The sequence below is a fragment of the Vombatus ursinus genome, unplaced genomic scaffold (genome assembly GCF_900497805.2).
Source record: "Vombatus ursinus unplaced genomic scaffold, bare-nosed wombat genome assembly UNPS02000580.1, whole genome shotgun sequence".
NCBI classification, from domain to species: Eukaryota; Metazoa; Chordata; class Mammalia; order Diprotodontia; family Vombatidae; genus Vombatus; species Vombatus ursinus.
The window spans coordinates 29,427,045-29,449,933 of record NW_020940358.1 but is presented as its reverse complement, the minus strand read 5'-3'; the positions used below and the strand labels follow the sequence as shown (position 1 = coordinate 29,449,933).

Sequence of the window (22,889 nt, the reverse complement as noted above, 5' to 3'; positions counted from 1 at the left end):
AGAGTGGTTTGCCATTTCCTTCTCCAGCACATTTTATAGATGAGAAAACTGAGGCAAACAGGGTTAAGTGACTTGCCCAGAGTCACACAGCTAATAAGTGTCTGAGATCAGACTTCATCTCAGGCCTTCTTGACTCCATGTCCAGTGCTCTATCCACTAAGCCACCTAGCTACTTGGTATGGGGTTAGGAGGAAGGCAAACCTCCCACACGTGCTGTTAGCATTGGGCATTGACGCAAAATGTCATTCTGTATGGCATGGAATGAATGACATACCAGTGACAGAGATAAATGAATTCTGGAAAGCTCTGAAGTTCCAGGGAAAGAAAGAGGTAACTCCTTACCTCCCCAGTGATTCTGCCCTGGCTGCCTGGGCTTGATAAGCATGAAAGGCAGGGGTCCAAAGGAAGCAGGGCTGAGGCCCAATATCTTCTCTAGGTCCAACCCTGCTATTATGGGGACCACTAGGCTAGGAATAGATATCAGATCTTTGGTTGCCACTTTCTAAAGTGGAAAGATTCAGAGGAAGAGTACCACAACATTGAATCCTACTGGGGCCTAGGGGCCTGGAGAGCAGCAGAATGGAACAGTCAGTTCTTGGGCAGCTCAGAAGTGGGGAAAGCACACTGAACTCACCACAAAGAACCCCTGGCAGCATTGCTTCCAGTCTAATGCTTCTTTTCACATTGCTGTGCTCACTAAACAAAGAAATAAACCCACTCTAGCTTGGCTCCACTGGGGAGGGGACTGGAGGGTCTGAGGCTTCCTTTGTTTCAGCTGCTATTGCTGCTATCTTCACTTGTCTGAGTATGCCCCCAAGTGGCTCAGGGATGAGACCCTGGGTATGCTGGGTAACATATCAGCCTCCTCCTTCAAATTCTGCTGTATGTTTGTGCTAGGCCACAACCTCACTGCTGCTGCTGGGTCTTGGGGACAGCTGGCCTCTGCCATAACCAGGCCTGCCAGCTTTGATTTGCTGCCAAGTGCACCCATACTCTGCTCCCAGCTCTCCAACTTCTGCGTTTTCAGATGTGAGACCTCCTCTAAGATGGCTGTGGGTTTGGCCTGAATAGCAGCTGGGCAGGTGCAAGGGTGGGCTCTGCATCAGGGTCAGTGTCTTCGACCAGTCGCCACCTCCTGGCTTTCTCCTGATCTTACTGGAGTTTCTCCTTCTCAGACACCTGGTACTGCTGTAACATCACTTCAAAGTCCACATTAGCCTAGCACTGGGTAAGCACTGTCAGATTCTGCAGATTTTCTAGTACCTCCATGTCTAGCTCAGAGTCCTTGATCCAATTCTCCAGGCCCTTCATGGGATTATTTAGTTCTTCATCTTTTCTTTCCTTCTGTACCTTTTCTCTTCAACTTCCAGGAGTTTCTCAGCCTGGAAATTTCGAGTGACTCCATGATATAATCTGTATTCTCTGGGTCTGTTTTGAAGGTGATTTCAGTTAGACAACAGGTACATTTGATATAGAAATGAAAAATTCCAGATATGGCTCATTCTGCACTGTCTCCTTCCAGGTATTAAATTTCTTGCCTTCATAAATATACTCACTACATGCTTTACATCACATGTTGAATGGGGCCATCAGTCTCACCACATTTTGCTTATCTTTGATCAGCTTGAGTTTATGGATATTTGATAGATCAAAATCTGGTGGATAATATTTAAGGTTTTTTTTCCTCAGACATCTTGGTGCCATTTCACAACTCCCCCCCCCCCCCCTTCACCAAATGCTTCCAGCTAATATGTGGCTTTCAATACATCAATAGTGGCTCCAAACTCTATTTGAGTTTGACATCACTGCTTCAGTTGCATCTACTGATCTTCCTATTACACAATTTATTGGCACAAAAATATCCTGGATTTAGAATTAGAAGACCTGGGTTTGAATCCTGTCAGTTGTTAATCTTGTATCCCCCATTTAAACTCTCTGGAACTCAGTTTCCTATAAATGTAAAATGAAGGGCCAGATTAGACAACCCTCTAAGGTCCCTTTCAGATTTTAATCTTATCATTTTAAGATCTCTTCACTTTTTTGGTCTCTCTTCAGCTTATTTTTATTGTTGTTTTGTCTTACTTGTTTCCAACTGTCCATGATCCTGTTTGATTTTTCTTGGCAAAAATACTGGAGAGGTTTGCCATTTCTTCCTCCAGCTCACTTTACTGATGAGGAAACTGAGGTAAACAGGGTTAAGTGATTTACTCAGGGTCACATAACTAGTAAGTGCCTAAGGCTGGATTTGAACTCAAGTTTTCCTGACTCCAGGCCCACAACTCTATTCACCTAGCGTATTTAAATGTCTCCCAAATATACCCCAGACTGAATTTAACACTCCAGAGTTGGCCTGACTAGGGCAGAGTAGGTACTCTATAAAATATACCCCTTTCATCTGCTTAAAAGTTTTTAAAACTTTCCAATTTTCTCTTAAAGCAAAAGTTTTTCGGTTTCTTAAATGTCTTTAAGACTTTTAAAATAACTTGAATCTTTATACCTTCAAAATCTTATATTCTCCCAAAGCAAAAAAAAATACTAGTCATCATATAAATAGCGCTTTAAAGTTTGCAGGGCTTCTAGAGGGCTTAGTTATCTCATTTGAAGAATTATAAAGAGAAGAAAAAAAATCGGTTTAGCAAAACGAGATCAGCACATGGACCCAGTCGGAAAGAACATGCAATGCTCCGTACCCTTCTCAGAGTGCAGCATAATTCAGCGGTTTCGCTGGGGATATGGGGCACTCTTTGGGGCCTGGTAAAGCAAGCACTGCGCTTGACAAGACCTGGGTTCAGGATCCAGTCGCGCTGTGCGACCTTGGGTAAAATCACCTAATCTCTCTGAGCCTCCTTTCCCCGGGCGCGCAAAACAGGAGTGTTGAAACCCGAGTTTAACTTCCACACTAGCTAAAGGCCTCGGGGCGTCTGATCCCAGACCCAGGTTTACCCCAGCTCTTACAATACCGGGATAGCCGGACTCCTCTAGCCCAAGTGAAAAAACTTCTCAGAAAAAGGGGCCCGACACTCGGGGTCACGTGACGCCCGGGACTCACACGCGCGCGCGTAGCGTCCAGCGCCGGTGTTTTGTGTGTTTGACGTGCGTACGTCACGTGAAGGTTGGGAGGCGTAGAAAACTTCCTCTGCCCTCTTCTAACAGGGTCGTCGGGTATCACGTGCTCGGCAGTCCCTTACTTTCTTGTCTGAGCCCTCTTTTGGTTCCCCCCCCACCCCTGCAGCGAGCCTTTTCAGCAAGGGCACCCACGCCGGAAATCCCGACGGCGGCAGCGGCCTCGGTGGTGAGCGAGGGACGTTGTCTCCGGAGGCAAAGCAGGTCAGGCCGGAAGTGCCTCAGTCTAGGCGGCTGGGTGGCGGAGCCGTTGACGGTGCGCCCACGCACACACACACACACTCGCACTCGCACTCACACTCACACTCATATACACACACCGGAAACCGCTGGTCAGAGGCGGAGGCGGCGGCGGCTGACGCTGAGACCGAGACCGAGGCCGAGGCAGGCCGCGGCGCCCCCTGTCCTCGAGTGTCAGTGTCCCTCCCACCCCGGGGCCGACCGGGCCGGTCGCCATGGAGCCCGGGGCGGCTGAGCTGTATGACCAGGCGCTGTTGGGCATCCTGCAGCACGTGGGCAACGTCCAGGACTTTCTGCGGGTGTTGTTCGGTTTCCTTTACCGCAAGACGGACTTCTACCGCTTGCTGCGCCACTCGGCGGATCGCATGGGCTTCCCCCCGGGGGCGGCCCAAGCCATGGTGCTGCAGGTAACCCGCGGGGGGCCACGCCAGGGCGGGGCGGCTCGGCGCGACCCCACCCGAGGGTTGCGTTCCTTTGTCACCGGGGTCCGGGGAGCCGCCCCTTGGGGGGGGTCAGCCCGGAGCTCTCTGGGTGGTTGGGGCTGGTCCCTTCGCCCCTCTGGCCCGCAGCTTCCTTCTCAGTGAAGTGACAGGGTTAGACTGGATGACCTCTAAGACCTCTTCCAGCTCAGAGACTCTCGGAGTCTGTGTTTGGAGGGATTTGAGCCCACTCGGTCTCTCCCGGTCTGCCTGACGCCCTCTAGTGAGCTGTCTTCTCTGAAAGGGCGTGACGGGGCTCTTGCTGAGGGGCCCTCTGGACCTGGAATCTGTCTGTAAGACCTGGGCTTTCAGTGCTGCCTTCAGACTGCTCCAGCAGTCGGAGGGACTCTCGAGGTTATCTGAGTGCCAACCCCCTCGTTATACAGATGGGAAAAGCGGGTAAAAGAACTTTAGTGATTTGCCCACGGTTAAGCAGTGGTAGTGAAGAACAGGCATTTGAACCCAGGTCATTTCAGTCTTTCCCTACTAATACAGTGCGTCTTTACTGTGATCTTGGACAAGATAGTTTATCTCTGGGTTTTAGTTTCTTCACCTGTAAAACGGGGAATAAAAGTAGCATTTACCTCACAGATATTTTGAGGTTCAAATGAGGTATTGTATATAAAATGGCTTTGCAAATCTTAAAAGAGGAATATAAATATTACCCATTATTATTGGTGGCCAGGACACCACTGGAGGCTTGGGAGCACCACTTAGAGAACTCCACCTTCCTGAGAGGTGGAGAACTAGAGCTATGTTAAAATGAAATAATTGACAGAGAGGTTGAAGGGGAACCAGGATGATATGCTGTCAGGTTGTGGAATGGGTGCTATTTTATTTTGTTCAAAGTTTGATGAATTTTAAAGTGTATTTAAATCCAGAAGTAAAAATATTAATTTGTATCTGAGGTAGAAATAAATTTCCTATATTTGTCATATTAGTAAGTTATACCACTCTCATCCTTCTACTGGGATTATAAATTTAAAGCTGGAAGGGACCTTAGAGGACATCCAGTCCAACCCCCTCATTTACAGATGAGAAAATTGAGACCCAGAGAGGTTAAGTGACTTGCCCAAGGTGACACAGATAGTAAGTATCAGAGGTGGGATTTGAACTTAGGTCCTTTGACTTGAAATCAAGTGCTTTTTCCATTGTACAATGGATTGTGAATTACTTGAGGGCCGGTATTGTATCTTCTCTAACCTTTCCTATGATCAGAAATTTAATTTAATAGTTCTGTACAAATAATAATGATGATGATGATATAGGTCACATTTATGTAGTGCTTTACATGTTATTTAATTTTATCCTTATGATAGCACTGTGAAATAGATGCTGTTATTATTTTTATTTTAAAGAGGAGAGAATAGGTTCAGAGATGTTAAATGACTTGCCTGGGAGTGATCATACAGCTAAGCAAGTGTGTGAGGCAGAATTGTTTTTTTCTTTTGACTTTCAAAAAAATACTTTGTTTTAATCATCCAAGATCTGTCTTCTCACCTATCCCACCCCCTACCCAAACACAGGAAAAACAAAACCCATTACAAACATATATAGTCAATTAAAGAAAATTTCCACACTGGCCATGTCAAAAAAAAATTTGTCTCGTTCTGCATTCTGAGTACTTTACCTCTCTATCAGGATGTGGATAGCATGTTTCATTATTAATTTTTTGGAATCCTGGTTGGTCATTATGTTGATAAGATTTCAGCACAATAGTATTCTATATACTATATATAGTATATACTATATTTTGTCCATCTGTTACTCAATTTATGGGCACCCCCTCAAGTTCCCGTTCCTTGCCCACCTCAAAAAAAGCTAAAGTTTTTTGTACATCTTTAAAGTTTGTTTTGCTGAGAACTAATCCCTCCCTTGATTTACCCTTCCTCCAAGACTCCCTTTCCTCTATTCCCTTGCCCTCCTATTTCCCTGTTGAATGAAATGTATTTCTGTCTTCCTCTGTGTATGTGTATTCTCCCTTCTTTTGACTATTTTGGATGAGAGGGAGGTTCAAATCTTTCTGCATTCCCTTCCCCTCCCAACTCCTCTTCTCTTTCATTCTGATTAAGTGAGATAATTTTCCCTAACCTTCCTTTCCCTTTTTAATCAGGAGTGTTTGGAAATTCTCTATTTTTTTAAAGATCCATTTTTTTTCCTCTCCCATAGCATTACATTCAGTTTTGCTGGATAAGTTATTCTTGACTATGAGCCCATAGCCTTTGCCTTCTGGAATGTTGTATTCCATGGTCTCCATTCCATTATGGTGGTGGCAGCTAAATTGTGTGTGATCCTGTGGCTCCGTGGTACTTGAATTCTTTCTTTCTGGCTACTTGCAGTATTTTTTCTTTGTTCTGGAAGTTCTAGATTTTGGCTTTGATGTTCCTAAGAGTTTTCGTTTTGGGGTTTCTTTCATGAGGTAACCAGTGGATTCTTTTGTTTCTACTTTGCTCTCTGGTTCTAAGAGATCTGGGCAATTTTTTTTTAAAGATTTCTTGAAACATATTATATATATAAATACACGTATGTGTATATATATGCTCTTTTTTTTTTTTTTTGGTCATGGTGTTCAGATAGACCAATGATTTAAAAATTTTTTCTCCTTATTCTTTTTCCAAGTCAGTTGCTTTTGCTATGAGATAATTTACATTTTCTTCTATTTTTTTTTCCAGTCTTTTGACTTCCTCTTAATATTTCTTGTTGCCCCATGAAGTCATTGGCTTCGATTTCTACCATTCACACCTTGTTTGGGCATGGTTTCATACCTCTAGTGCCAAGATGTTAGTTTCTTTTACAACTCTTTATTCTATAGCTTTCATTTCTTTTCCAGTTTTTTCCTCAAGTACTTTCATTCCATTTGTAAAATTTTTTTTTAAACTCTTGTTTCATCTCTTCGAGGAATTCTAGTTTAGTTTGAGCCCAAACTGTTTTTGAGGCATTGCTTGTAGATGTTTTGGAGTCATTCTCCTTATCTGTGTTTGGGTCTTGAGCTTCTCTGCTACCATAATAACTTATTATGGTGGGGTCCTTTTTTTAGTTTGCCCATTCTTCCATCTACTTAATGACTTTGGATTTGACATTAGAGCTGGACTCTGCCACACTTTCTAGGTTGTTCCTGTTGCTGCTTTCTTGGGGTATTGAGTTTTGTTTTCTACCAGTATCTCAGTTACAAGCGAGGAGACCTGCAAGCTTTCAGTGCTCCTAGAGTGGTCTGATCCAGGGCAAGGTCTGGAAGTTTTTCCCCCTCCGCTGAGCTCTGCAAGTTCCTCACCTAGGTTTGTGTCTGAGCAAGAGTAGACTAATGCTGGACTCATCCCCTATCAGCTAAGTGAAAGCTATGTTGGTTCAAAGTGACAGGAGTGAAGGCTTCCCTCTGTTCTAGGATTCCTGCCTTGGTTGTTCCTCTGTAGACAGGGCTAGAGATGGGAAGTGAGACTGTGCTCTAAGATTGGGTTCTAAGCCATACCATTGCTGATTGCTTCTGAGCTTTCTTCTTTTTCCATCCACAACCCAAGGCCTCTCTATGTGGGTATGCACCTCTCCCGTAAGTCCTCTTTACATTCCTTATGTGACCTGAAACTGGATATGATTGACAGGCTGTCAGTTGGCACCTGTCCCTGTTGCAGTGCCCTGGTATGAGTCTAGGAGTGCCCTGTAAGAGTCTGGGATCTCTTTCTGCCCTAGTACACAGCCTCTCCCTGGGCACTGCAGTGCTTTGTACACCTTGTGATTCAGGCCAGACTCCTCCCCAGTGTCCATAGGCTTTCTTGTCTGTCTCCCTGAGCTGAAATGAGCTGGACAAATGACTCACTGTGACTGGATTTCCCCAACAGGATTTGGTACATTTAGTCTGGTGCATTTTCTCAATCTGTTGGGAGGAGATTTTTGGAGTGAGGCTGCAGTATTTCTTATCACTCCACCATCTTGGCTCTGCCTCACTGATGCCAAATTTGAACCCAGGTCTTGATGGTTGTATTATGGTACTCTGCTTGAATTAGTCAATTAATATTTGATTGCTTATTTTGCTCAATTATTGAGAGTCATTTTGGTGTAGTAGATGCAGTGCTGCACTGTACTTGGGATTCTGGAGATCTAGGGTTAGAATTTTGCCTCAGGTACTTATTAGTTTAGTGACCATGGGTAAGTCACTTAGCCTCTGAGCCACAGTTTCTTCATCAGTAAAATGGAGATAACAGTAGCAGGATTGTGGTAATTTCTCTGTTATCTCTTTTGGATGTGCAGTCTCATTCCAGTTTTTCACTGACAAATTTCATTGATGTAGGCTGTATATCCAAATTATTTACTTCCTGTCTACCTGTTCCTTTCTTTTTTTTTTTTGGTGGCAGTTGGGGTTAAGTGACTTGCCCAGGGTCACACAGCTAGTAAGTGTCAAGTGTTTGGTCTGAGGCCAGATTTGAACTCAGGTCTTCTTGACTTCAGGGCCAGTGCTGTATCCACTGCACCACCTAGCTGGCCCTTACCTGTTCCTTTCTTAATCCCTGCAAAATAGCATCTATTCACACAATGCTACTGGAATTACTTTTTCTACCATTATAGATGACTTACTTCTTGCCAGATTCACCTGGGACATAATTTGAACTGACATATTTACTGTGTGGGCATTGTGCTAGACTGTGGAAGTTGGGGTGAGTGTATAGAGTACACAAAATTACCTGTGTTCTAGGGGTTTAAGGCAAGTGTGCAAATAACTAATAGAGTGAATGCCATATAGAGGAAGGATGGTATAGGAGATAGTGCTAGGCTTGGAGACCTGGTTTTACATCTGCCAGATACTAACCATATCACTCTGGGCAAGTCACTCAGCCTCTGTATATGCCTCAGTCAACTGTGTACTAAGTCAGTTTAGAATAAATGAATGGCTTTCTGAGTTTTGGAGGGAAACTCCCCAAGTAACTAAATCATGGATTCGATATTCAGAATCATAGTGTTTTTGTACCCTGTAGCTTATGTTCTGTAAGTGTTATAAGAAAGATATAGAAGTATAAATTGAAATACTTGCTCTGCCCTCAGGAAGCTTATGGTCAAAGAGGGGTGTATGGGAGAGAATTGTGACCATGGAAACATTTTAGCAACATAACTGAAATGCTAAGAGTGGGTGAAGTTTACAAATAAGTGGGTATATAGGGAGAATGGTGACCCAAGGTCAGAACCGTAAGTGGATTTTTAGAAATGTGATGTGGGAAGAATGCCAGTTAAAAAAACCTGGAAAATACAGTGTCAGAGAAACTGAGGAAAATTTCAATAATAATGAAGTTCACATGTATATGATGCTTTATAGTTTACAAAATGCTTTCCTCAAAATCAACAAGTATCATTATCCTTGTTTTCACATAAGGAAACTGAAGCTTAGATCAAGTGACTTGCCCAGCATATACAGGGAATAAATGGTAGAGCCAATACTCAAGCCCAAGTCTTCTGAATCCAAAGTCCAGTACTACTCTTTCCTTTTTATCACATAGCCATTCTTTTAAGGAATAGACAGTCAGATCTCTCAGGTAGAGTTGGTAAGGAAGATGCCATTTAGAGCCTTAGAGCAGGGTTTCTTAACCTGGTATCTGTGAATTTACTTTTAAAAAGTATTTTTGTAACTGTTTCAATATAATTGGTTTTCTTTATAATCTTGTTTATTTTATTTTATCCATTTAAAAGGATTAATCTGAGAAGGAGTCCATAGGCTTAACCAGACTGCCAAAGGGATCCATGACACACAAAAAAATGTTAAAAACCTCTGACTTAGAGAAAGTGGTTATCAGTGGAGTTGTGTGATAAGAAGCTAGATAGCAGAGATTAAGAAGGTAAATGGGTAGCTAGGACGTAGAGGTTTTGGGTGTAGAGCTCAAGTTCATGAGATTGAAAAATGAAAAGTTGGAAAGAAATTGCTCATTTAAGAGAAGTAGAACAGCAAGTTCTTGTTTAAGTATCTTATTTTTTAGAAGTAAATGACAACTTTTTTGGGGTCAGTTTCCTCATCTGTAAAATGAGGAGGTTGGTAAAATAAGATTCCTTCTAGCTCTAATCTGTAACCCAAATTGTAAGAATAATTCTATAAAGAAATAGGAAAGAATGGGGTCCATGAATACAGGGAAGGGTTTAACTTTATAGAGAAAGGAAATCTCCATAGTTTAGAGGGAACGATAAGGGGGACCATATAGGGACCATGATATGAATACCAGGATAGGAATTCATTCCTGGATACTCTCACTTCTCTCAGTAAAATAGAAAGTGTGGTTATTAGTTGACAGTTGTGAGAGAAGAGGAATTAAGGATATTAGAAGAGAGTAAAGGTCTAGAGTAGAGGTGGGGAACCTATGGCCTTGAGGCCACATGTAGCCCCTCTGGGTCCTCAAGTGCAGCCCTTTGACTTGAATCCAAATTTCACAGAACAAATCCCCTTAATGTAAGAATTTGTTCTGTAAAACTTGGACTCAGTCAAAAGACTGTACCCAAGGACCTAGAAGGCCACGTGTGGCCTCAAGGCCGCAGGTTCCCTTCCCCTGGTGTAGAATAATTACTGTGGGGAATATGCTAGGTAAAAATGAGATTAATAAAGAAATTGAACAGCAATGAGGACTAAAGTTAAAGGTGGGCAATATGAATCTGTTGTTGCTTGAGTCAGCACTATTCAATGTTTTTGTACCATGTAGTTTAAAAGCAGGAAAAAAAGGAAGAAAGCAAACAGTGAGTGACCTAGGGTTAAGGGTAGGTACAGTAAGATTAGTTAAAGAATAAAGAAGCACAGAATGCTGAAATATTTGACTAGAGTCTGGGATAAAAAATGCGTTTGCTGTAGCCAGAACATTCTAATGAACTAAGAGAAATATGACATGTAGTGAGAGTGTATTTGGTGGGTCATTCATTTATCAGATATTCATTGAACACCCACTTTGTGGTAAGCCACATTGTCAGAGGGACTGTGGGGGATACATAGATGCATAAAACCTAGTTCCTGCCCTTATGGAGTTTATGATCTAACGAGGGAGATAAAACATAAAAATGGCTACAGTGCAAGGCAATATAAAATAAGTGCCACATGAATAATACAAAGAAAGTGCCATAGGGTATGAGAGGAAGGAAAGGTCATTGTTGACCAGGATGATTTGGGAAGACTATATGGAGGAGCTGACATTTAAGTTATGCTCTGATGGAATGGGTAAGATTGTAGTTGGTGGAGGTGGTGAAACTACAATAGGAGAAAGGAACAGTATGAACAAAGGCTGTGGATAAGCATAGGCAGAGAGATAACAAAATTACCGCTTTTTGCAGATGATAATGGTGGTGTACTTAGAGAACCCTAGAGAGTCAATTAAAATTTAATTGAAATAGTAACTTTAGCAAAGTTGTAAGATATAAGATAAATCCACATATATCATCAGCATTCCTATGTACTGTATCCAACAAAACACAGCATGAAGAGCTAGAAGGAGAAATTATGTTCAAAATAACTATAGAAACTACAAAATAATTAGAAGTGTATCTTCTAAGATTCACACAGGGACTGTGCTTTGTTGCAAAAATAAAGACAGTTAAACAATTGGACAAACATTAATTGCTATTGGAGTAGGTTGAGCTAATCTAATGAAAATGACAGTATTATCTAAATTAATTTACTTATTTAGTGCTGTACAAATCAAACTTCCAAAGGAATATTTTATAGAGCTAGAAAAAATAGTAATGAAATTCATGTAGAACAAATGGTCAAGAATCTCAAGAGTAATAATGAAAAGAAAGGGAAGGAGGACTCTATCAGTACAAGATCTCAAACTATACTACAAAGCAGTAATTATTAAGATGATTTGGAACTGACTTAAAAAGAGAGACAATTCAATCGATGGAACAGATTAGGTACACAATTACATAAGCCAGAAAATATAGTAGCATAGTATTTGATAAACCTAAAATCCTCAGTTACTGGGGAATGACTTTGCTGTTTGACAAAACCTGGTGGGAAAACTTGGCAACACTATAGCAAAAATTAGTTTTAGAAAAATATCTCCTACTACACCCCAAGAGAAACTCCAGATGGATATATGACCTAGTTATAAAACATTACATCATAAACAAAATAGAAGTGCAAGGAAGAAATTAACCTTTTGGGTCTATGGGTAGATCTATGGGATCCAAGTGATAAAAGATGATCACCCATGATAAAATGGATAATTTTGCACAAAATTAAAAAGTTTTTGCAAAACCTACTCTAATGTAACAAAAATTCAAAAGGAAACAGGTAACTGGGAAAAAAATCTTTGCAAAAAATTTCTCTGATAAAGGTCTCATATCCAAGATACATAAGGAACTGATTGAAATTTATAAGACTAAGAGACATTCGCCAATAACTGAATGGTCAAAGAACATGAATTGGCAGGCACTTTTCAGAAGAAGAAATCCAGGCTATCAAAAATCAGATGAAAAATGCTCTAAATCATTACTAATTTTAAAGCACCTTTGAGGCTTTACCTCAGAGACTGGTTCTGCTACTGAGAGATAAGTTTCACCTATCAGATTAGTAAAGATGACAAAAGAGGAAAATGACATATATTGGAGGGGCTTTGGGAAAACAGGTACACTAGCGTTGTTGGCAGAGCTATGAATTGGTCTAACAACCATTCTGGAAAGCAATTTGGAACTATATGCAGAAAGTTAACAGAACTGTAAATATGCTTTGTTCCAGCTTTCCCACCAGTAAATCAAAGAAATTGAAGAAAAGGGAAAAGGATCTTGTTGTACAAAAATATTTATAGTAATTCTTTTCTTGGTAGCCAAACTTTGGAAACTAAGGGTTGTTCTCCTGTTGGGAAAAGGCTAAACGAATGATGTTATAGGAGTATAATGTAATATTATTGTTCCATAAGAAATAATAAAATGAACAGTTTCAAAAAAAACTTGGGAGGACCTTTATGAACTGATGTAGCACAAAGTAAACAGATCTAGGAGCAATTTATACAATGATAGTGACGTTGTAGAGAAAAACAACTTTGAAAGACTTCACAACTCTCAACACAGTGGTAAACTATGAATCCAAAAGAATAAAGATTAAATACGCCACTCACCTCCTGACAGAGAGATGATGAACTTAGAATGTAGAGACAGAAATTATTGGACATGGCTAATATGGGAATTTTTTCCCCTGGACTATGTAGATAATGTATTGTGGGATTTATTTTTAGATTTGTATTTTTAAAATTTGCTCAGTGGGGGAGGAGAGTAGTGTGAAGAACAGATTTTTTAAAAAGCACTTAGAAAAAACCCCAAAAGATGTGGAGCTAGAATATGAAGGTTTGGGATATGGTAAGTAGACCAATTTGTGGTGTGGAGAGAAAGAGAGGGAAAATATAAAGGGGCATATGTAGTCTCCCATATTTAAAACTTTGATATAATATTTAATTCTTCCTTCCCACTTCCTTTTCATAACCATTTAGGTACCAAATTCTATAAATGCCATTTCTCCTATCTTTTTCTTCATCACTATCCTAATACCTGGTCCTTGTTACCACCTGCATAGATTATTGTAATAACCTTCTAATAGGTCTTCCTGCTTCTATTTTAGTCTTCCTTTCAACCAATCCTTCATACCACTGATAGGTGCTACATAATTCTTCTGCCTCAAACTCTGTAATGTCCCCTTTTTTGCCTCCCAAGTAAAGTTCACACTCTCTAGCTTGGTATTAAGATCCTATACAGGTGCCCTACTATATTACCAGCTTGTCTCCCTTTCATTTTTTCTATTCTTCAGCCAAAGGAGACTATATACAATCATCTATAGGTATCCTTTACTTCTCCCTTCTATGTGTCTTTGCTCACACTGTTCCTTATGCCTGGAATGTTCACTCCATTTGTTGAATTCCTACTTATCTTTTAAAGTCAGGGAACTGTTTTCTAATTCCTTCTATTAGTCCCCTCTCTTTACCTTTTTGCCTTGGTCACACATAGCACTTTGCAAGTATAATATAGTTTGTATTATAGTTGTTTGTGGTATGCTCTTTTACTAGATTATAATTTGCCTATAATTTTTTTGTCCTCTTTTTTTCTGCTTTGTTCTTTTACTACTTGTATTCCTTTCAGTGAGTTCTTTATAGCTGGCCAGATCATTTCTTCTATTTTTTTCTTGGGCTTTTGCTGTTCTTTTAGGCTAGTTAACGTATAATGTATATAGTTTTGTGTCATGTTTACATTATAAATGCAAAGTACTGTGTGAGATACAAGGGGGAAAAGGTCTGGAAAGGGGAGGGAGGTGAAGGTAAGGTAAGAGAGAATCAAAAAAGCTTTCCTGGAGGAACTGGTATGTGAGTGAGAGGAACACATATAGTAGGCACTTAGTGCTTGCTAAATTGAAGACTTAGTGCTCTCCATCAAGGCAGAGACATTGATTTAAATCTTTTATTCCCCCCAGCATCTAGCAAAATTGCTGTTTGTCCTTCTTTCTCGACGAGGACCATGACATCAGGGAGGTGATGCCATGACATGCAAATGAATTGGATTTGAGTCAGGGAGGGTTGTGCAAAGTCACTTCCAGAGCCATCTGGGTCCAGTGGCCAGATATAGATCAGGACAACTGGAGATGGCTCAGGGTACAATGGGGGAACCTTGTCCTTTTCAAGCTAAGGTTTTTAACAGGCCTCAGTTTGACTGAGGCAATGCCTATTCACTGATTAAGACTAAATAAGGAATGAGGCAGTAGGACCTATTATTGGCCATTCAACGAGAGCTCGAAATATTTGGAGGGCCAGTGATTTGAGGTTAAGGCTCGTCTTTAAGAGAAAAGAAAAAAAAGTTTCAGAGATTAAAAATTTATATTCCCTTTGGGCAGAGTGCCTTCAGGGTGTGATACCCTATGTGGATGGACGGAAAGAAGAAAGAAAGAGAGAGGGAGAGAGAAAGAAAGAATGAAAGGAAGGAAGGAAGGAAAGAAGAATGGATGGTAGGTCAGTCCCAGGCCAAGCCCTACTTGGTCATTGGGCCCTGATTAGCTCAGAGTGAATGGAAATAGAAGTTATTTGTGTTTTGGCCAGAAATCCTGAGAGTCTTCCCCTCCCAGATCTTTTTTTTTTTTTTAAGAGGCCATACTTTGCCTCATTTTTTATTAAGTCTTAGTCGGTGAATAATCATTGCCTCAGTCAAACTGAGGCCTGTTAAAAACCTTAGCTTGAAAAGGCCTAGGTCCCCTACTGCATCCTAGGCCATCTCCAGTCATCCTGATCTGTATTGACCACTGGACCCTGACGGCTCTGGAGGAGAAAGTAAGGCTGGTGACTTTGCACAGTCCTCTCCCACTCAAATCCAATTCACTTGCATGTCAAGGTATCACTTCCCTGATGTCAAAGACAAACAGCAAGCAGCAGCAACAAGCAAGCAAGCTAACAAAATGCTCTGTATGCAACAGGCACTTAATAAATGTTTATTGAATTTGTTGAAATGTAAAGCTGGAAAGCAGAGTGGGTTGAGACCAGGTTGTGGGAGGCCTTCAATACCAAGTAAAGAGTTTGAACTTTATTTGATAGTGGGGAGCCATTGAAGGACTTTGATTAGGGAAGTTATCTATATGATTACAGCAATGTTTTAGGAAGAATAATCTGGTATGCAGGATGAATTGGAAAGAGTAGAGGACGTGTCAGGAAGAAGAGGTGGGCTATTTTCTAGATAGGTTTAGGTGTGAGATGTTGAGGCCCAGTTTGTAGTAATGGTTGTCAACTAAGAGGAGTAACAGAATGCTAGCTCTAAGAAGTTAAGAAGCGATCTGAGCTTTCTAGTCCAGGTTCATAGTTTACAAATGAGAAAATTTAAGTGAAATGACTCATCAAGACCACTGAGAGTCAGGACTTGAGCAAAGCTTTCTGACTCCAAGACTGATGTTTTCTTACCTTGCTGGGGAGTGTTTTAGGGTTTGTAAAAGAATGGGAGGACAGACTGGGATTGGGATCAGATTCCGTCTCTGACGCTTATTACTTGGATGACTTGAACTAATCACTCTACCTCTGGACGTTGATTTCCTCATGTATGAGAGGTAATCATTGGATGCAGTGATTTTTGTGATCCCATCTAACTCTAAATCTACGATTATATGATAGCTAAATTTGATGGAAGTTGTGACTTGGTAGCTGATTTGGTGGGAGGAAGGAAGGAAGGAATGAAGGCAGGAAAAAAAGTTATTAAGTTCCTATACATTATATGTTAGGCACTGCGCTAAGTATTTTATAAATATCTCAATTGACCCTCACAACAAGCGTGGGATTATTATTATCCTCATTGTACAGTTATTATCCCCATGTTGCAATTGAGGAAACTGAGACTAAAAGAGGTTCACACATCCAGGAAGTGTCTGGGGCTGGATTTGTTCTCAGGTCTGTCCTGACTACTGTACCACCTACCTGCCTAAGGAGTAAAACTTGAATCCAAGATTTTAAATCAGGTTGAGTAGAAGAAAGGGGGTAGGATTAACAAAAAGGGTGACTTGACTTGGGGGAAATATGATTAATTTGAGGCTCTGGCAAGGGCATCCAGGAAGAAATGCCCAACAGACTGGACTGGAAATGGTGGAATGGAGCTCAGGGTGGAGTTTTAAGGTTTTCTCTATAGATAAGAGTCATTGTGATCTCAGTAACTATGTATTGATATGTACCTGTGTATAGGTATCATACCATACTAGGTGCTGTGGTTGATTTAAAATAAAAAGATAATACCTTCCTGCATGAAACTTACTTCAGTGGGAGTATATGTAGAGAGAGGAGAATATAGATTCTTTGGGAGCAACCACAGTTAGGGGTCAGGAGAATGAGGAAGAGCCAGCAAAGGAAATTGAGAAGTCAAGTTATAGAAGAGCCAGGAATATACAGGGTTGTAGAAACCAAAGGAAGAAGTGAGGAGTAGTTGTAATGTAATAGTGCAGAAGGCAAAGTGCTTTGAATTTGGTTAATAGGAAATCGTGAGTTAAATGAAGTTGAATGCTGTGTAATTATGACTAATCTTGGCTCCAAAGAAAATACGAGGATGTGTACCTCCTTCTTTGGAGAAGTGGGACACTATGGGTATGGAATGTTGCAGATGCTGTTAGACTGACATTTTGCTTTGCTGGTTTTTTCCCTTTTGTTACTAAGGAAGGCTCCAGATGTGAGAAGGGTTAAGATAAGGGTATGTCTGGAAATGACTGATACAAAAACAAAAGGAACTAATAGAACCTCAGTCATTAGTGACTTCATAGAGAATGTTTTACAAGAATCGTAGGGTAGGAAACTAATAGATGCTTAACATTGAATCAAATAACAGGTGAAAATGCTTGATATACTATGAAGTGCTATACAGATATAAGATGCCATTATTATTGAGGCTAGAATGGGTACTGAAATAATGGAGGTATCCCACATGTGGTGAGATATATGAATGATGACAGATTAGAGAGAAGTCGAGCAGTATCTGGTACAGGGTGTCATGATGCTCTTGCTTTCATGATGTGCAGTAGAAATGGAAGGGAAGGCTACTCAGGATATCTAGGAATGTAGAAACAAAGCTATTTATGGTTTCTGGTTCTGAAATTAAGGGTTTTGTTTCTCTGCCTATAAGTTTTTTTTAAACTCATTTTTGCTTTGCCCTTTTACTATTGTTATTCTTTTCCTCTTACTTGATGAGTCTTTTTTTGTTGGTTAAATAACTTCTACTTCTCTCTTGTACTTTTATTGTTGCTTTAGACTGGCTAATTGATATAGCTCATCTAAAATTAGTTTTTTTCTCCCCCTGTCCCCATCCAATATGTCAAAGAAAGCAACAATACATACTTTTGTCTGTGAGCAGCGGCATAGTAAACAAAACAGTATCCCCTGGGGATTAAAATTCAACTGATTTCCTGTCTGGCATTTAATCTGACTAAATTGATAAGTGTCTCTAAAATGTAGGAGTAACTGTTGCTTTAGATTTTTTATATTTTATGTATTTGTTTAGTAAGCAATGATAACATGGTTTTTTTTCTATCAGTTATTTAAATTAGTATTCAATAAAAAGAAAGGTATATTGATAAAATGCTAGGCATTTAAAAGGATGATGACGTACTGAGCTTTGGGTGACTTTTGGTGGGTTGTAGAAATGTATTCTTTTTGTATTACCTGTTGAAATCTTATTTACAAGGCCTAGCTTAGGTGTCACTTCAACCATATAGCTTTCTCTGATTCCTACCTCAGATGAAAGTGATCCCTTTGCCCGTAGTTTCTTAGAGCACTTTGTCCGAGTATCTCCTTTTACTTTACCATAATTACCTGGTGCTGTGGTTACTTGTACAGGCAGGCTATATCACCTTACAGCCCAATGAGATGCTAAGTCGTCTGAGGGCAGGACCCATGTATCATTTTTCTTCTGTTGTTGAAGAAGTGAGAGGCACTTAGTGCTTGGTAAATTTAAGACCTGGTGCTGATATTGTTTGTGCTGGTTTGTACAGTAGTTTGGTGAGGTGCCAAGGCAAGTACATCTCCCATTTAGCAGAAAAAGCAGCCTTGGCATAGGGTAAGAAGACTGACTTTTGAGCATAGAGTAAATTAAAGGTGATACTTGTGATCTCTGTTGTCTCTGTTGCATTTTGATACTGAACTTAATGCGTTCTAACCCAAGACAGAGGATATATGGTACTGTACTGGATAGTTGGATTGATTATATTATTCTTTTGACTTTAGGTCTTCAAAAACTTTGAGTACATGGCTCGTCAAGACGATGAGAGGAGAAGAAAGGAACTCGAAGAGAAAATGAGAAGAAAGGAAGAGGAGGAGGCTGTGGCAGTGGCAACTGCTAAAAAAGTGCCAGCCCCAGCCCAGGAGGTGGAGATTGACTCTGCCGTGGAGTGTGAGCCTTCTTCAGGAGCTGCTGGGCATCAGGAAACAAAGAGGGCGAAGCCCCCTGCACCTCCTGGGGGTGAGCGGGAGGCAGGTCACAGCTCTGCAGAGGCAGAACCTCCAGCAATAGCTGTTGCTGATGTTCCAGTTGAACCACCAGCCCTTCTCAAGTAAGTATTTCAATTTTGCAGCTTGTTTTCCACCTCATGCTGGCAGTTGGGTTTAGCTCAAATGGGGTTTCACATGATAGGCATGCTTTTTTTGTCCTTTTGCTTATTAAGCACAGCACATTTTCATAATGCGTTACGGTGCTTCAGATGTTCCACACTGGGTTGTATAAAAGATAGTGAACTTTTTTCCTCCTTATTTTGTCTCTATTGAAATTAGTAGAGTAGCATAGGAACTTGCCCATGACTATATGCTAAATCAGTATTGAAGACAGTATCAGAGCTCCCAGCTCACCTAAGTACTCTGGTTTTTTTGAAGCCAGCATTAGCCTGTATTAGCTCTCTGAGCATTATTAGGAAGAGCATTTTTTTCTTAAGTTTTTACTTTTTCTTGTAATGAGTAGTGCAGTGCACTGGTTGCAATTCAAGCATATACTATACATAATAATTATTATGTAACATTTTTAAAGTAATCCAAACAAGTTACAAGGTTGCTCTTTTTGGAGTCTGCAAGCAGTTTGGTTTTCTTTTTAAGTGAATGAAGCTGAAACCTCCATGTAGAAAGTATGCTAGCCATGTCTTAGCTGTGGCATTATAAAAAAGGAAGAAGTTGTGTATGCTGGTATATTTTCCTTTTTTAGGTGAATTTCCATTTCAAAGATAAATGTAAATCTTTGTACCTTTCTTTTAATAGGTCTGTTTGGTTCTTATTATTCAGATTCACATTCATTATCACTTTTCTTAGGGTGTTCTTGAGATCTTAGTCCTTTTTTTCTGAACCCCCATAGGCCAGGCTAGGCTTGGCATTTTTGTTGGAATGGTAGAAATACTCCTTGATTTGAAGGTGATTGGATTTGGAAGTGATTGATTGCCATGGGCTTATCTTTATCACTCTGTAAGGAATTATATCATCACTAACTGTTTAATCTTATGATTTTCTGTTACTATGTATGATCTGCCTGGTTTCCTTTCAGAGCCCCTTGCAAATACATGATGATCTTATAATTTTATTGGTACTTTGATGGCTACTTCTTCAGTGGTTCTCTAATGTTATTGTAAGTGCTGCCTCTGGGGGTACAAATTAGAACCCATCAATATCTTCTAATTCTGTGCAACTCTTGTACATCCCCTCCTGTGGGTCCTCCATAAAGGCTACGCCTAGCATGTTAGGGGCTTTCCTTTAAATTTTTTTACATTGTGTAGGCACCAGTGGAGCAAACAGCTTCTGCATTGATCATGAATTACTGTTGATACTTGACTGGCACATCTCTTTTTCTAGTTATATGTTTCTCAGATAATATCTTTTGTGTTGCTTTTTCTGTGCAGTTCTTTGTTGGTAATATATTATAGAGTATTCACACCCACTGTCAATCCCTCTGTGGCCTTTTGGGTGACTTGCAACTTTGAATCTTAAGAGAATATGGCATTGTATGTTATTTAGGTGCATATCATCACTGGAAGAATATTGGTATTAAAAAGATGGGGCTTTGTTTCAGGGAGAACCTTAAAGTTATTAAAAACTGCACAATTTCACAAATGCAGTCTAGCCTTTTTTCTTTCTTCTTTTCATTTCTGAGCCCTCTTCATTTTTTATTGAGAGTATCCAAATTTTACACACACATCCCTATATAAACATACGTACACTACATTTTGTGTGTGTGTGTGTGTGTGTATGTGTACGTGCATGTACTGACAGTCCAGCTTTTTTGGTGTGTTTTTTCAACTGGTATTTTATAGCCCATTACATCTTTACAACTAAGCAGTTAGGTGTAGAGAATCCAAGATCTCACTATACTTAACTGTTTTAAAAAAAAACTGTAAAAACCCATTTGATTCAATCAAAATGCCAACTTGAAAACTAGATGTTTTCCATTTAAAAACATAAAATTGTTTGAAAGCAACAATAACAGATGTAACTTTAACCCTTTAATTATACTTTTCAGTTAAAAGATAATGTATAACTACTTTATAGGTGCTAAGGAATCTGTATGACTAATGCTAAAATACTAAAATTAATAGAGTCATGGAATGTTGGTGTTGGAAAGGACCTTAGAGAAGATCTGGTTTAATACCTTCATTTATAGATGAAGAAACTGAGCTTAGAGAAATAAAGTGACTTGCCCAAGGTCGCATGTAATCTGCAAGAAAGGCTTATTGGAGGAGATGGTGCTTGACTCAAGTCTTGGTGCACATAGTTGGTGGAATATAAATTCCATTCCTAATTTTATTTTCTTTTTGAGACTAGTTTTTCCTCTCTCACCCAGCTTGGAAGTGAAGTGGCCATTCATGATCCCAACTCTATGCTAATTGGCATGGGGAACCTTTGACCTCCTCTGTTTCTGACCTGAGCTGTTTCACCCTGTTTTGGGCAGCCTGGCCCAGCCTCCATATTCCCCATTCAGAGGTTCATCATATTTGTGTCAGACTTTGTGCAGGCACTTGCTTGGCTTTAGCCCATATACTGCTCAGACCTGCTAAGCCTAAGTTCAGAAATGCCACCTCTGTAGAACTGTGACCTCCAGCCTCAGATGCGGGTGTTACAGGTGTGTGTCACCAGGGGGTGGCAGTGTTATGTGTATGTGGGGGATGGGGGAGGGGAGTGGGTAGACTGAGAAAGTTAGGTTTTAATATTAATAGGTGATTGGACGTAACCATAGGTTCTGGATTAGGGTAGTGACATGATATAAAAAAGCCTTTTGAGATTTTGGCAGTTTGTATACAGATTAAATTGGAATGAAAAAGACTGGTGACAGAGATGGTCAAGGAGGGGTGTGCTGTCAGGTTTTGATACAGTAAAATTCAGGTTAAGCTTAAGACTTCATACATATCTATGACTATTACAAATATGGCTAAAATAGTTCCTCAGAAGTCTTCTAGAGATGCTCTTGGCTTTGCTTTTTGCTTTAACTTTTGTAGGCTTATTAAAAATCCAAATTTGCTTTGATGGTTTGTAAATTTAAATTGAGTTATAAATATGTTAGAGGTCCTTAAGTATCTTAAGAGTCTCTGTCTTCATCAACATTTCCTGTTATCTTGTTATTGTTTTTAGCCACTGCCAAGAATTGTCCTGAAGCACACCAGAAAGCATTGTCAGTTTTTTGCTTCTTTTTGGTACCATGTAAATACAGTAGCCAGAGAAGTGACAAAGAATCTTGTTAGATCTGGGGGAAATTTAGTTCTGAGGTTTGCAGCTTTAAAAAATGGATTGAGAAAGTCTATCTTAAGGACTGTTTTTTGAGTTGGTCTGATTTTTGTCATGCTCCAAGTCTTTCCAATTGAATATTCATATTGTAATCTATAGAGCTAGAGTTTTGATACTTGAGTAAAAACTCAGGTTTATGAGGTATTCTCCCCATTTTATCCCTAAAGAAATCAATAAAGTAAGATGTTAATTTGCCCATAGCCATATAGCAAATAAATGACAGAGCAAAATCAGAACTCTTAATACAGTCTATTGCACTGCTTTTTTTTTTTCTTTTCAACACTACATCATCTTGTACAAGGTGTCTAGGCATTAGATTTTCACTCAAAGGCCTTGTCTTTGTCACAATTTGCATAGTGGGCTCTTTTCAGAATAGGATTATTTAGGCCCTCTGGTTTTGCTGAGTACTGCTTGAAGAATCTCCTATCCTTAAAAAAAAAAAGCTTCGTTAAACTGAAAGGCAGTGTGGTGTGATGGATAAGAGACCTGGCATTGAAGCTGGGCAAACCTGGATTTCAGTCCTGCCTCTCTAACATGCACTGTCTTTCATCCGGGAGTATCCTATGCTAGTGAAATCACAAGTATAGTTCCTATTCTTATTTTTCTTAGCCAGACACCTAGGAAAAACTGTCTACCCTCCTTGCCTCCTCTTCCTCCCCCTTTACGTACTTCTTCGTCCTATACAATCTGGATTCCAACTTCATGAGTCAACTGAAACTGCCCTCTCCAAAAGTGACCAACGATCTCTTAAATGCCAAAGCCCCAGATAGCCTTTTCTCACTTTTTTTTTTAAGTGAGGCAATGGAGTGAAGTGACTTGCCTAGGGTCACACAGCTAGTAAGTGTCAAGTGTC

General features: G+C 40.2%; 1 protein-coding gene and 1 pseudogene across 1 annotated transcript in view; one reads left to right on the top strand and one right to left on the bottom strand.

Moving 5' to 3' along the window:
• Positions 1-319: 319 nt before the first annotated feature.
• LOC114036696 lies at positions 320-1,960 on the bottom strand (annotated as a pseudogene).
• Positions 1,961-3,507: 1,547 nt separating this feature from the next.
• NUDCD3 (NudC domain containing 3) overlaps positions 3,508-22,889 on the top strand; it is a 97,222-nt gene continuing 77,840 nt past the window's right edge. Inside the window, exons 1-2 of the mRNA XM_027848476.1 lie at positions 3,508-3,770; positions 18,512-18,837. Coding sequence (XP_027704277.1) covers positions 3,579-3,770; positions 18,512-18,837 — 518 coding nt within the window. The 5' untranslated portion in view covers positions 3,508-3,578. The remainder of the gene's footprint in view (positions 3,771-18,511; positions 18,838-22,889) is intronic.